This window comes from Scaptodrosophila lebanonensis, unplaced genomic scaffold (genome assembly GCF_003285725.1).
Source record: "Scaptodrosophila lebanonensis strain 11010-0011.00,11010-0021.00 unplaced genomic scaffold, SlebRS2 tig00000092-arrow-pilon, whole genome shotgun sequence".
Classification (NCBI taxonomy): Eukaryota; Metazoa; Arthropoda; class Insecta; order Diptera; family Drosophilidae; genus Scaptodrosophila; species Scaptodrosophila lebanonensis.
In genome coordinates this window covers 4,633,777-4,647,504 of record NW_022060566.1, presented here as the reverse complement: position 1 = coordinate 4,647,504, position 13,728 = coordinate 4,633,777, and the positions used below count along the sequence as shown (strand labels likewise).

At 39.6% G+C, this 13,728-nt stretch overlaps 1 protein-coding gene across 1 annotated transcript in view; it reads left to right on the top strand.

Moving 5' to 3' along the window:
* Positions 1 to 13,523, top strand: part of LOC115627404 — a 90,591-nt gene extending 77,068 nt beyond the window's left edge. The window contains exons 9-12 of the mRNA XM_030523058.1: positions 7,656 to 7,738; positions 9,433 to 9,729; positions 12,728 to 13,275; positions 13,375 to 13,523. Of these exons, the coding sequence (XP_030378918.1) occupies positions 7,656 to 7,738; positions 9,433 to 9,729; positions 12,728 to 13,275; positions 13,375 to 13,523 (1,077 nt within the window). The remainder of the gene's footprint in view (positions 1 to 7,655; positions 7,739 to 9,432; positions 9,730 to 12,727; positions 13,276 to 13,374) is intronic.
* Positions 13,524 to 13,728: the final 205 nt, after the last annotated feature.

Genomic DNA, 13,728 nt, shown 5'->3' with positions numbered 1-13,728 from the left:
ATATTTATACAATTAATTTTCAACAGTTTGATTTTTCATATTGATTTTGAAAATATTGATTTATATATTAGATACCCTATTTAAGATAACTTCTTTATTTATTTTAGATACCCTATTTATGCAAAAAACTATTGCTTCGACATTTTTTTATTTTCTGTGCAATTTCAGGATTCCACTTTCATAACGCACATTAAGTTTTCTTTTTGTTGAAATCGTTCGTTTATTATGTACATTGTTCCTCTGCATATCTCAATGAAATAGCGAAGTGACGGACCACACAACAAAAGCCAATATTCACTGTACGGGTTCGACTGCAGTTTTCATTTCGTTGCCATTTCATTTTGTGTTCGGTTGACAGGACCTGATCCTGGACAGGGTGCCAGCTAGCAAATAGCATGTGTACATATGTGTGTGCGTCAATGTGTGTGTGAGTCATGGCGCCACTTAACTGGCAATGCGTAGATGTAGAAATGGGCGTCCACTGTGTATTGTAATTGTTGTTGTAGTTGTTGTTGTTGTTGTTGCTGTTGGCACATGAATTCGATAGGCATCCAAAGAACGAAAATAAAAGCAAACAATCGGACATAGAACAGATACACACGCATGCATAGCTGCAATGCATGTCCTGTAAGCACTTCATGCCATTGGAGCAGCACCCCCCACTCCTGATACACACGCACACACACGCACACAGACACACACGCACACAGACACACACACACACACACACACACACACACACAGACACTTTCATGCATAGTTTGAAGTATGGTCATAGCCCATATTGCGCTCTATCGCTCTCTCACTCTCTCACTCGCTCGCTCGGTCGCTCGCTGTTCCCTCTCTGTCGCATTCACTCTTTTCGTTTCTCCATCCGTATCTCTATATCTCTATTTGTCTCTAGCTCTGTGGTTCTTTTGTCACCTAATGTGTGCGTTTTGTCTATATTTTTTGTTTTTGTTTTTCAAACTTTCTCTTCTCTTCTGTATCTCTGTCTATCTCTCCTATTTCTCTCTTTCTCTCTCCCCCTCTTGTTTCTCTCTGTTTCTGTTCTGTGTTCTTTGTTTTCTTTCTTGTATATTTTATCCACAGGATGTTCCCGCTTTGCACAACGGCATTTATCACATCGATTCCTTCGTCCTGGGTGCACCTAAAAGCGCCATTTTTGTCGGATTACAAAACGATTTCATGTACGAGTACAAGTACAGTCTCGAGGACGATAACCAGCTGCGCTCACCACTAGATGTTGCTGTTAGTGATGGGAGTTCGAGCAATGGCATCGACTCAGAGTCTGGTTCAGGGTCAGGGTCAGTCTCTGGCTCTGTAGTCGCGGCTCCAGTTCCAGTGCAGACCGACATACACATGGAGGCTGTGCCTGAGGAGGCTCTGGCCGAGCAGGGCCATGCCTGCGACTATGATTATGACTGTGATTACGACTACGATTGCGATTACACCAACAACAGCAACAGTCAGAGCAATAGCAACAGCAACAACAACAATAATAATAATAGTAAAAGCAATGAGACACCATATGGCTGTCATTCGTATGTGCCAAGCGATTCGCAACTCTATGATTATGACCACCAGGATGTTGCTGAGTATAACAACAATCAGACATCAGTCGTCTGTTCGCTGACAGCTAAAGATGCAGCCAATGTGGTGCACGATGATGCTGATGAAGATGATGATGTTGCTGCTGAAGATGATGCTGAAGATGATGCTGGAGATGATGGTGATGCCGATGATGACGATGACGACGGCATTGGCTTCAGCTGCGAAAGCGATGCCAGCGAAGCGGATGATGAGTTTGTGCTGGTCCCACAATGCCTAACGCTGCCAGCCGCCTACTGGAGTCCCATGACCATGGCCAGCTCCAGTGGCAGCTCCATGGACTGCAGCACTCCAACAATCACCATAACGGGCGCCTCTGCGACAGCCACAGCAACACCAACAGCGACAGCGACAGACAGCTCTGTAACATCTCTAGAAATGGATGCAATATTGCCAACATTGACGCCTCCACCGCCGCCTTCGGCGGCCAGCGCCTTCAGTGCCATTGTCGCAGCTAAGCAGCTTAAGATCAAGTCCAAGAGAACGGGCCTCAAGTTTTTCAACAAAATCCTCTAAAAAAAAAGACAACCCAACTCCTCACACATGAGCATTGTTAAATTTTCCATTCGACTTCACACACCCACACCCACACACACGATGCAACAAGTTTGTGGTTCATTTGATATTTGGAGAAAAAAAACATTCGGTTTTTTATTTTTTGCATTCTAATTGCATGTTGCGGTTTCTTTTAATTTGGTATTTGGGGTTTTTTGTGCATTACATTGTGGCATTGTGGTCTTTAAAAAAAATAAAATAAAAAGCAACAAAAAGTGGAGAAGCTAAAGTCGGGTTTCCCGACTTTGAAATACTCTGTACATATGTGTAGAATAATTAAAGAAATTTTATAAAAATTAGTAACTTACAAAAGTTTTCAAAAAATGTAGATAAATTTTACCTCGATTGGTATTCGAACTCACGTAAAGCGTGTTTAACTGTACACTAACTTACGAATTGCGCCTATACGTGTCTATGCATGTTTGTGCGTGTCTGTGTATGTCTCGTGTGCCTGTGCAAAGCAGAGCAGCAGCAACAACAACAGTTGCTGTCAGGGCTTGGGCAGTTATTATATATATGGCTATAACTTCCTGTTGTATCGGCTTATCATAATGAATTTCAACATACACTTATAATCACTAACTGAAGGTATTTACCAAACTTGAGTCACATGCCAAAATGCTAAGCATTACGAGAGATATGGAAAATCGCTAATTGCGCGGAGAGGGGTTAGAGAGGAAAATTCAAAAATACACATTTTCTGCGTATTTATATAGTGCATCTTGGACTGAAATTGGATGTCCGAAAGTCGTATAGTCTCCGAAATATATGTTATTATACGAATGAAAAATCGGAAAACCCCCTATAGGGGTGGAAGTAAGGGGGGAAATTAAAAAAATAAAACAAACTTGCACAGCATACACACATAAGGCATCCTTGTGCAAAATTTGGTGTCTCTAGCTTTTGTAGTCTGTGAGATCCAGGTGTTCATACGGACAAACGGACAGACAGGGCTAGATCGACTCGTCTTGTCATGCTGATCAAGGATGTAAATACTTTGTGGGGTCTGCTTCTTAAGCTCGCTCAAACGTAATATACTCTTGTACACTTCATATACAGAGTATAAAAATGAAATGCATATTCATTTTTTCGGCATAATACGCAACATTTTGAAATTTTGTAACCCTGTTTTGTGTTGTTCCGCTGGACTTTTGCTGGCTTTCGTTTAAATTAAGAGACACATTCCATCATTAACTTAAATACATGTAGGTTGATTCGCAAATTATCATAAATTTGCTGATGTTGTTAAATAATTGCAACATTTATGCATTTCTGGTTGAAATAGTTAAGAAATTAATCACAGCAAAATAAAAGGTGAATTTTTTCAGATTCAAGAAATTATTTTTATTCGTTAATAAATAATTTTACTCTACATTCCGGTGGTTCATTAAAAAACAAAATCTATTTAAAAATTGAAAAACTCTAATCCTAATATTGTACAAGCCTAAAAACTATTTCTATTCTATATTATCGTTCTGCAATAATTCGATATATTCAGCCTTCATTTTTTACTGAGCATCGCTTTTAGTAACTGATGTTCAATATTGAATCGATTTTAATACAATGTTTACACATTCAGAATATTCGTTATATGAACATTTTAAAGAGAGCAAAGCTTGCTTATAATTTAGGCTTCAAAATTTAATGGAAGATAAGGTTTGCTAACGTTCTTATCTCTAACATGGCAACTGGTGTCTCTGCTCTGCTTAGGGACAAACCAACAAAACGGTATTCGTTATTCAAAGCTATAAAAAACATCATTTTATTTGGTTTGAAATATAAGTTTCCGAAAAACTACTCATCGGCCAATAGTTGCAATATTTCTGCCTATCGAAATTTTTATCGATAATGCTGATTTATGCAAAATTTTATGTATAGTCTCGTAATGACCAGCTTCTGCACAGTTCCCTAAACATTTTTCTTGTTTCTTGCTAGACTTTGCACTGAGAGGAGCGAAGAGCTGTTTTTAAAGCCTCGTCAATTATACGAAACTATGACTAAGGTATTATTTATTCAAATTTTCAATAAACCTCTTTATTTTCGTTCATGAATTTTGGGAAAAATTATCATGTTGCTGAACCTTTTTCACGGGGCGTACTGGCAGGTTATCTAGTGGAGTGCCTGTGTACTTCAAATTTTTTTGTTAAATCACAATACGGGACTAACTGCGCGGCACTGATATTGAAATAAACGGACATACACTTTGAAATACATAAACAAACGCACACACGGACACGGACACAGGCTCTAATAGTACCGATAAATTCAGTGGAGTTGGGAAGGACATCAAATCAAACATAGAAGAGACAAAAATAGAAACGTAAAACCAATTACATTTCGCTGCACATAAAACTTAATACGCGCATAATAATAATAAGAATAATGGATTTAGACATAGATATAAAATATTTATCATGATGGATGAGTGCGAACGCAACACAATGAAATAGTAATCGAAATAGAAACAGAAGCAACAAAAACAAGAAAATAGAAAATTTATCCAAATCACAATTGGCAGACATAATCAGGCGGAGCGTCGCGCCGCGCCGCGTTAAGCTCAGCCACCCGCCCATCTATTTATCCAATCATCTAACCATCTACATCCATCTCTGCCTCTAACACGCCATCTATCGTAAGAACCAAATAGGAGAAATGCCAGAAATAAGTATTTGCGTTCGCGCTCAGCTGAATGTGCATGGCCGGAATGATGAAATGAAATGAAATTCATGCATATTGAACAATAAAAAGAAAAGTGAACAAAAATGAAAACGCAACAAAATATATACAATATATACTATACACATATATATATAAAATATGATGTGGGCCAGACGATTTTTTTTCTGCCTCGTACTCGTATTTTATTATGAATGGAATTTGAAACTCTGCAAAATGCAGGCGCTTGTTGGTCGACGGCTGTAATGGAGCATGGAATGGGCAGCGCTGGCAGGGAATACTGGAGTGGGGGAGGGGGGTAGTCCATGATGGTCGGCATACAGCTGCCAACATTTCCATTTTCCGTTGCAATTTTGCGCCAATGCGCAAATCTTGGCATTGAGCGGATTTGCGTGAGCCACGGTTCAAAAGACGCCGCCTGTAAAAACGAATGAAATATAAAAATAAATGCATCGGACAATTCGAAGCTGAACTTCATCATCATCTCCATAATTATCATGTTCTGTTTGCTTTTGCCACTGGCTCAACATTGATCCTGCCCGGGCAAAGACATCCACCACCACTTCCTGTCCGCCTCCATTAATATTTGTACATACATATTTGATTCCTTTGTGCGTGCCCCTTAAGTGTGACGAAAGTGAGTCGCACTTCTCGATGGCCAATTGGGGGCAGAGATCAATGGAAATCTTTTGGGTGATGTCTACATTTTCATAAGTAGAATGTTACTGCTTTTTCAAATTGAGGTTTAAATCTAAATGGCAGTCACTTTAATTCAAATCCTTCTATTAAAATTCAATTGCATTAATGCATGTGCCTATGTTCGAGTATCTAATGCAGATGTTACATGCTTTTCACAAACCTAATATACCCTTTTTACCCTACGGGTACAGGGTATAAAAAGCAATAGATATATCTAGTACTCAAAGAAAGCAATAATACAGTTGAGACCAAGTTCCACATCATCCAATAAGTTGCTTCAACTCGATTAAAGTTTATCAATTAACCTTTTCCTTTTTACAATTGTCAGTTTAAGGTCCAATTTAACGTTCAATGTTTAAATATTGGCCAAACTAGCCATTTAATAGTGAAAACATAGCGAAAAATATTCCCTTTCAAATATTACCTTTAAGTCCAACCAACAATTTTCCCATACTTTCAGCCACACAATAATGTGAAAAGGGAAATAATCTGATGCTTTTAAAAAAAATCAATGCAGAAATACAAAAAAAAACCAGCCTTCAATGAAGATAAAGAGCTTTTCTCAATAAGATTGCAAATAACAAATAAATACGCACGGACAGATGTAAATCAGACAGCGTCCGAGTGCAATATTATATTTCTGTAATTAGTATGAAAAGCAAACCAAATAAAAAGGTTGCAGTCAAACGAAATTAAAGACCCTATCGCAATATCAAAAGAAATGGCTAAAACGCCTAAAGGAGCTTCCAACTGCCACCGACAAATGAACCCAATTTCTTAATAAATTTTAATAAAAATGTAAAGTGCAACCAGTTCCCTGGTTCTTTTTCCGATAATTACATATATTGCAGAGGCGACTGACAAATGTTTTTAAAAGTCTATGTTCTTTATGACTTTTGAAGTCGTTTATATTGTATTTGAATTAGTGATAGTGCCAAAGGTGCAAGTTGCTTCTATATATCCACATATATACTCCTGATTACACTGATCTCTTTGAATTTAATGCTTCTTAAGGTGTTTCTGATTTTAATTACTCGAATAGATAAGACCTTGCTCTCACTTGGTTATTGGATCTTGGGTGGATCTTGGTTCTTCAGGTGATTCTCTCACACACATTTATCAAAACAACTTGTTTTCAGTTAACAAACAAATAAAATTAGTTAAATATTTCATTGAAAAAAACTCTCTGAGCCTTTACATTACTCGTGTGTCAGTTATTGAAAGAGTTTCAAAAATATCCTTTACATTAATGTAACAATGGTTTTTTGACAGCGAAAAAGCAGGAAGAGGGGGAGGAGGAGTTGAGGCGTGACTGCACAACTGATTGATAGTGTGGAAGGATGGGTGGTTGGGTGGTTGGATGGTTGGGTGGTTGTTCGCTCAATCGAAGTATTAATGAATTCAGTGCCGACATTGATGATATCAAAAGTTCCTTATCCTCTTAATTGCTGCCACCGTTTCAGGAGGCAACACCAGCAACTCCAGCATCATTTATGTATGCCCATTGCTGGGGCAACTGCACTAATGGCTCCGTAAAAGTGTTGTGAAGTCGTAAGAAGTGAAATTACGCATACGCACCCATGTGCATATAATGAACGCGAGTGCACACACACACACACACACACACACACACACACACACACACACACACACAATCGTTCATAAAACAATTAAAAATTCTTCCTCCTCTTTGTTTACAAGCCCCGGCTGCTGCTGCTGTTGGTGTTGTTATTGGTTATTGTTGTTATTGCTGCCGCTGCTGGTGGCTGGTGGCACTGCAGTTGTTTTTCCAGCATCCAAGTAAATACAACCTCAACGATTCATGCAATTGACGCCACTACCTCTCCAACTACAACCCCCCTATCCCACCTCCCACACCACCCCCCATTGTGCAAGCGTCTGATTCAAAGAAGCAGCAGCCATCATTGTCATTGCGAAATTAATTAAGAATATTTATTATTATTCACAATATTGGCGCCCATACAATGATCGTCTCTTTTGTTGAACCTCCTCCACATGCCTCGCCCCTTCTCTTGCTCCACTGCTATCGAACAGATGCACTCATCACTTTATTATCATAAATTTGGCTATCTTTGTCTTGTTGCTATTTGCAGGAGCACATACGCGAGTCCAAGGAGAGCAAACTGGACGAAATGGGTCGCAACTCGAAGGCACGTTCGCGCGAGAACATATCAAGGTGAGTTAACGGCTTAACGACTTAACGTGCCGTGCACTTAATTAGCATCGCCGCACGATTCTGAATACCTGAACACCTGACCCACAACACGCTCCACACCTCACACCCCTGCCCATGTGTGGAGCTGGAGCCGCGAAGCACTTGTCTCCACTTGTAAATTATGTTTGCGATAGTAAGAAGGATGTCAGCCAATTATTGTTATTATATATTCTTTCAATTTTATGGACTTCACACTTAAAAAATAAAGAACACTTTTCAGTAACCGCCAATACGAGAGATAGCAGTAAAAAAAGATAATATTTTTTAGAAAAACGAATATGAGATGCAAAGCTTAAAAATACAATAACTGTATTCAAAACAGCAATAGCATCTCGTTAGAAAGTCTTATTGTAAGATGCTCGTTTGTCGATTATCAATTCGATAAGCTTATCGAATTTTAATTTTCCCAATAGGGACACACTTATCTTCGACGGAAGAGTGTTTGCTAATAGTATATTATGTTGATTTCAATTTTTAATTAGTTAGGCTTATCACAATAAGGACACACTGATCTGGAGCGGAGGAATGGAAATAAGAAACTTTTTGCTGGGAAAAACAAAATAATAATGCAACATTAAAATGTATAAATTCTCAATAAATAATAATTATCAAACTCTATGAATGAACAATGAGTTTGTTGCCGCAATCAGAAGCTTTTGAAACACACGAGGCAGGTGTAAAACTAAATGATAATTATACTTAATCTTTACTAGTTTTCTAATAAGAAAACAACAATGGAATGCATTTAATTTACTTGAAAATAGATAAAGCAACTACTACTACAAGTTGCTGTTGAAAAAGTAAAGAATGTACGCATTAATACGCCAGAGGCTAATACCCTTTTTAGTTTCAAAAACCTCATTACCTTCATGCTCCTTTTCGGTTCAAATTAAATGACATTTGTCTTTTAAATTTGAAAATAAACAAAACAATTATCCGTTTTAAGTTCTCTTTACTTCAGCATTAAATTCTCACAGCCCAATACTTAAGCCTTCTTCGTAACAACCATTTATATTTCGCTTAAAAATATTTAAATTGCGCGTATTTCTGTTGATGAGGACATTGGCAATGACTCTGACTTACTTCAACATGGACTTCTGCTTCCGTTCCATTTCGATTCCCATTTCCACTTCCAATTTGCCTCTTTTTTGTGTCGTTTGTTTGTTGTTCGTCGTTTGCCGTTTTTCCTCGGTTGGGGGGCAACGACAGCCGCAGTAGCAGCAAAATCAGCATCACGTGCACCTCACAGATTCATTAAGTTAAATTATATTCGTAGTCGATATTGCTTTTTGCCATGCCGCTGCCACTGCCGCTAAATATACGCAAATTGAGTTGCAATCGAGTCGCATTACGTATGCGCCGCATGGCACACGTAATGAGGCATTGCGCAACGCGGCTAAAAAGCAGTGCATGACAAAAGTGGTTTTAATAACTCGACAATGTGGTAGCTATGGCTTCTGCTTCAGCTTCAGCTACAGCTACAGCTTGAGATCCGGCACTACATACATAGCTGTTGTTGCCTGCAGCTCCTTAGAGTATTCAAAGCTGAAGCTGTGGCTGTGACTGTGGCTGTGGCTGCGTCTGTAGTTTGTGGCTCGTGATTCGGTTCCGTTGCGCTCTCACGTGCATGTTATGCTCGCTTTTTCTAATTTCAGGCAGAAGCACTCACAGACCTCATTACAAATACTCGATGATGTCTCCAATCACTTCTATCGCGAACCTGTTCCCATTTCGACGCAATCGAGCAAGGCGGACTTCAAGGAGAAGGAGCACAGCATTTTGCGGCGCCACAACGACATGACCCAAACCAGTTTGTGCGGCGGCATGGGTGGTCCCGACGATGGCGAGTCCTCCTCCACGACCACAGCGACGCATGAAATCCTGGCAACGGGTCCCACTGCAGCAGCCATTAGGGGCGTGGTCAATGCCTGTGATATGGGCTGTCAAACGAGGTGAGCTAAAAATGAGTATGCATTGCGCCAATTCCTAGCACATCACGCAAAGGGGGAGGGGGCTAAAGGTTTGCTTTATGCGCATCAACAACATGAACATCAACAACGACGGGGATAGTAAGCCGAGGGCTGCTGCAAAAGTTTCAATATGAAGCCATTTCTTCAAAAGTAAAGGGTACAATGTATTTCATTATCCGACCTGCTCGACTGCAGTAACATTCCCTATTGTTTAACCTAGTTTCGCATAGTTTTGAATAGTTTTGAATGCTATGTCATGGGTCGACTAGCAATTAATACTGCAACTGTCCATTATTTATTGCAATTGTGTTTTGTGCTTTGTGCTTTGTGCGAATTGTGGCAAATAGACAGCAAACTGTCTGCCATTTGCCGCAAACTTATTGCCGAACACCATGGCCAGACCAGAATAGGCCAGGCCGTAATTGAGTCATCGAACATGCCTCGCAATTACAATGCCAACTTACGCATTACACACACAAACACACACACACGCATATACATAGATGAATGCATATATTGACGATACATTCACATGCGTTGTTAAATACAAGCGCTTTAGAATTTGAACAAATTACAAAGTCAACTCAGGCAAAGGCAACGGCAACGGCAACGGCAATAACAAATGTAAACAACAACAACAACAACAAGAATCGAACATAGTCAGCAATCTGTAACTCTCGTGTCGCTCCTGTTCATATTGATGCTGATGTGGATGTAGATGTGGATGGCAATGGCGATGGCGATGATTTGGACGAGGCCCGATCCGACGAAGAAGGCTCTGCTCAGCTTTGTATAACACAAATCGATGCAAATATTTGTATTTGCATGCGCCTTTATTGTTCAGGCAGACATATGTAGATGGAAATCAGACATGACGCATTACGACACACACACACAAGCACAAACACACTCACACACACACACACACACACACAAATACGTACAGCCTTAAGTATACAAAATGCTGTGCACTCGAGCAGTTACCATATGGCCTGGCATGCTCCAATTAGAGATGGACACGAGAATACATTATGAATAAGTGTTTATGGAACAAATGAAAGGAAACTCATAAAGTTGGACTTTTGCCAGCACACAGTTCGTGAAACCACAAATACGTGTATATACTTGTATATATATACATGTATAAAGATAGAGAGATAAATAAATTGTGACTGAGTGATGTGGTGGCTTGTGTTTGAAAGGCCCCTCACAACCAATTCTCTAAACAAATCACTTGGAGTCATAGAACGAGACTAATTTCAAAAGCAACACGATTTATCAGTGTGGTTGTGGTTTTTGTTCTATTTAATTTTTTCAACCACAGACATGCATTAAAAACTCAATAACAACTTGTTTAACAATTAAGTCGTATGTACATGCTACTTATATGTTCATTATTATCACCCCACAAAGCAATCGTCGTTTGAAACAAAACATATTCGTGGGCATTTGAATTGAATTGATCTGTGAGAAAGTTCATCAATTTTTATTAAGCTACAGATTTTAATTATAAATTGGATAGGATATCTCTATCAACAAAAAGTGTTTTACATTGAGCTTTATTTCTGCATCTAAGTTGGTGGGGAAACTAAGATAATCCACTCTAAATATTTTAGGAACTGAAAAAAAAAAAATGTAAATGTACTGTCCATCAAAAAGCAAAAAACGCAAAAATTCAACAATGTTATTGAAGAATAAATAATGCATAGTTTTCTAATGCATATTTTCGCTTACCATTCCATCATAATCGAGCATGTTAAGGTTAAGTTCTTCTTGAGGATCTTAATATTTCATTTGAATGTTCTCGTTATCAATTAAAAACCTATATTTTTGAGGAAAAATTAATTGTTCTTTTCAATGAACTAGTAGGAAGTTTAGTATATTTTTTGAATTGGATTTTTTGTATCTTAATATACGTTAATCAATTTTATGTTGAAATATATATACAAGTATGCGTATTTTAAACAACAAATTTGTGTGAGAGGCAAATTCTGTATTTTTATGCAACTGCGGTAGAAAGTTACTTCAAAGTGTTGAGAAAATGTTTAAAAAAATATTAATATGGGATTGGTGGCTTTCGATTTTATAGCTATAGCTATAGGAATGAGCACCTAAATATTTTCCTTGAATTCTTCTCAAATACATATATATTAAGTGAATATTTTTGAGCTTTAATTCGTGCCTTTTCTTTTCTTTCTCCCTACTTGCTATTATGAATTCATTAAGTTTTTGTTATAAAATTAATACGCTAAGCACTTAATATAATAATTCTTTAAAATATCTGTTCCTCTTAATAGCAATTACATAGTTTTTATCATCATATTGCCACCAAAAAATGAACACTGGGTTAAATAATTGTTACCCTTCTTTGGGCGCATTATGATAAAGGCCTCCCTTTTCAGCCATCTCCGAAATCTCTGACCTGGAACGGTTGTGGGACAGGGCATAGCTGGCTAATAAGTTTTCCCCCACCAGGTCTGAGATTTCATTTTCCTCTGCAAAGTTCTTTATTAGTGGTAGATCTTTTGACGTCTCTGATCAAACTTGGCTGTAAGTCGGGACTAGCCGAAAGGCAAATAATATTCCCCCACCGAGTGGAGGCGTTACTTAGATACTATTGATTTTTTTTATTAGATATTTCTTACTGAGACTTTTCCAGCTTATAAGTCTTTTTTACATAACTTTTATTTGTTTCCTTATGTCGACAGTCAACGCTTGTTGATATAAAATAAATTAAATAAATATAAATGTTTGGGGAATAATTGTATACGTATATAAAGCATTGAGTCATCCAGTATGGCAGGCAATAAATATTAAATTTATTTTTTTTTTCTTTTATTATTTTTTAAGTGTTTGAATCACGCGACCAGCTCTAGTTGCAATGACTATGCGCGCCGTCGTTGTCTGCCGTTTTGGCGTTTGTTTATGAAACGCAAATATTTAACTGTTTTCCTATTCTTGTTCTCTCCCCGTCTTGTAGGGAATCGCTGTTTGCCAACAGTCCGAGCGCCGTTGCCACACTAATGAGACAAAAGTCCAGCTCCTCATCATTGGGCGCGACAAGTGCGACCGGTGGCGGGGGCGGAGGTGGTGGTGGCACATTACCGCCACCACCGCCACGCTTCTTCTCCACATTTGGGTACGAGCAGGGCGGGCCGCCATCGCCGGCAGTGCCGCCGCCGCCGCCCGCAGCATCCGCGATGCTGTTGAACACGCTCTCGCGTCGCAGCATGCATACGCCACCGCAACAGCACGAGTCCCTGGAGCTGGAGGAGCGTCATAGTCACAGCGGCCATAGCGGGCCACGTTCGCACTATGGCCTAATAGTGGCATCGACGGTCAACAAGCCGCAGGAGATGTGTCATCATCATCATCAGCATCAGCAGCAGCATCAGCATCAGCAACTGCAACAACAGCAACGCGGACGCGGACTGCATTCGCATGACGAGCAGCAGCATCAGCAGCAGCCACCAGCATCAGCGGTAATGACAGCTGCACAGCACCAACACACGCACGGACATGCACATCCGCATCAGCACCAGACGCATCAGCTGCATCAGACGCAAATGCATCAGACTGGCGGCAAAACGATGCTGCCGCCGATGACACTGCTTAAGGGCAGCTCAGTAGCGCCCGGCGGGACGGCCATACAGCAGCAGACGATGCCGGCGAAGGGCAATCCTGTGCCCGGCAAGCAGCAAAAGAACGAGGAGTCCAAAGTCTTCATTGACATACGAAACTCCGCGCCAGACGTTATTATCATGACGTCCCATTGACATTCAAGGAGTGACCAAGTGACCCGCCGTCAATCAACAATGACCAACAACAACAACTACAGCAACAGCAACTGCAGCAACAACAACAGCACAGCAACAGCACATAAATGCTTCGCACAATCGGCGATCGAAGTTCTTCGTCATCGCGGACATTAATATGCGAAAATGTGAATGTGAAATCTTGTTGGATTTGTAAAAGTTAAAG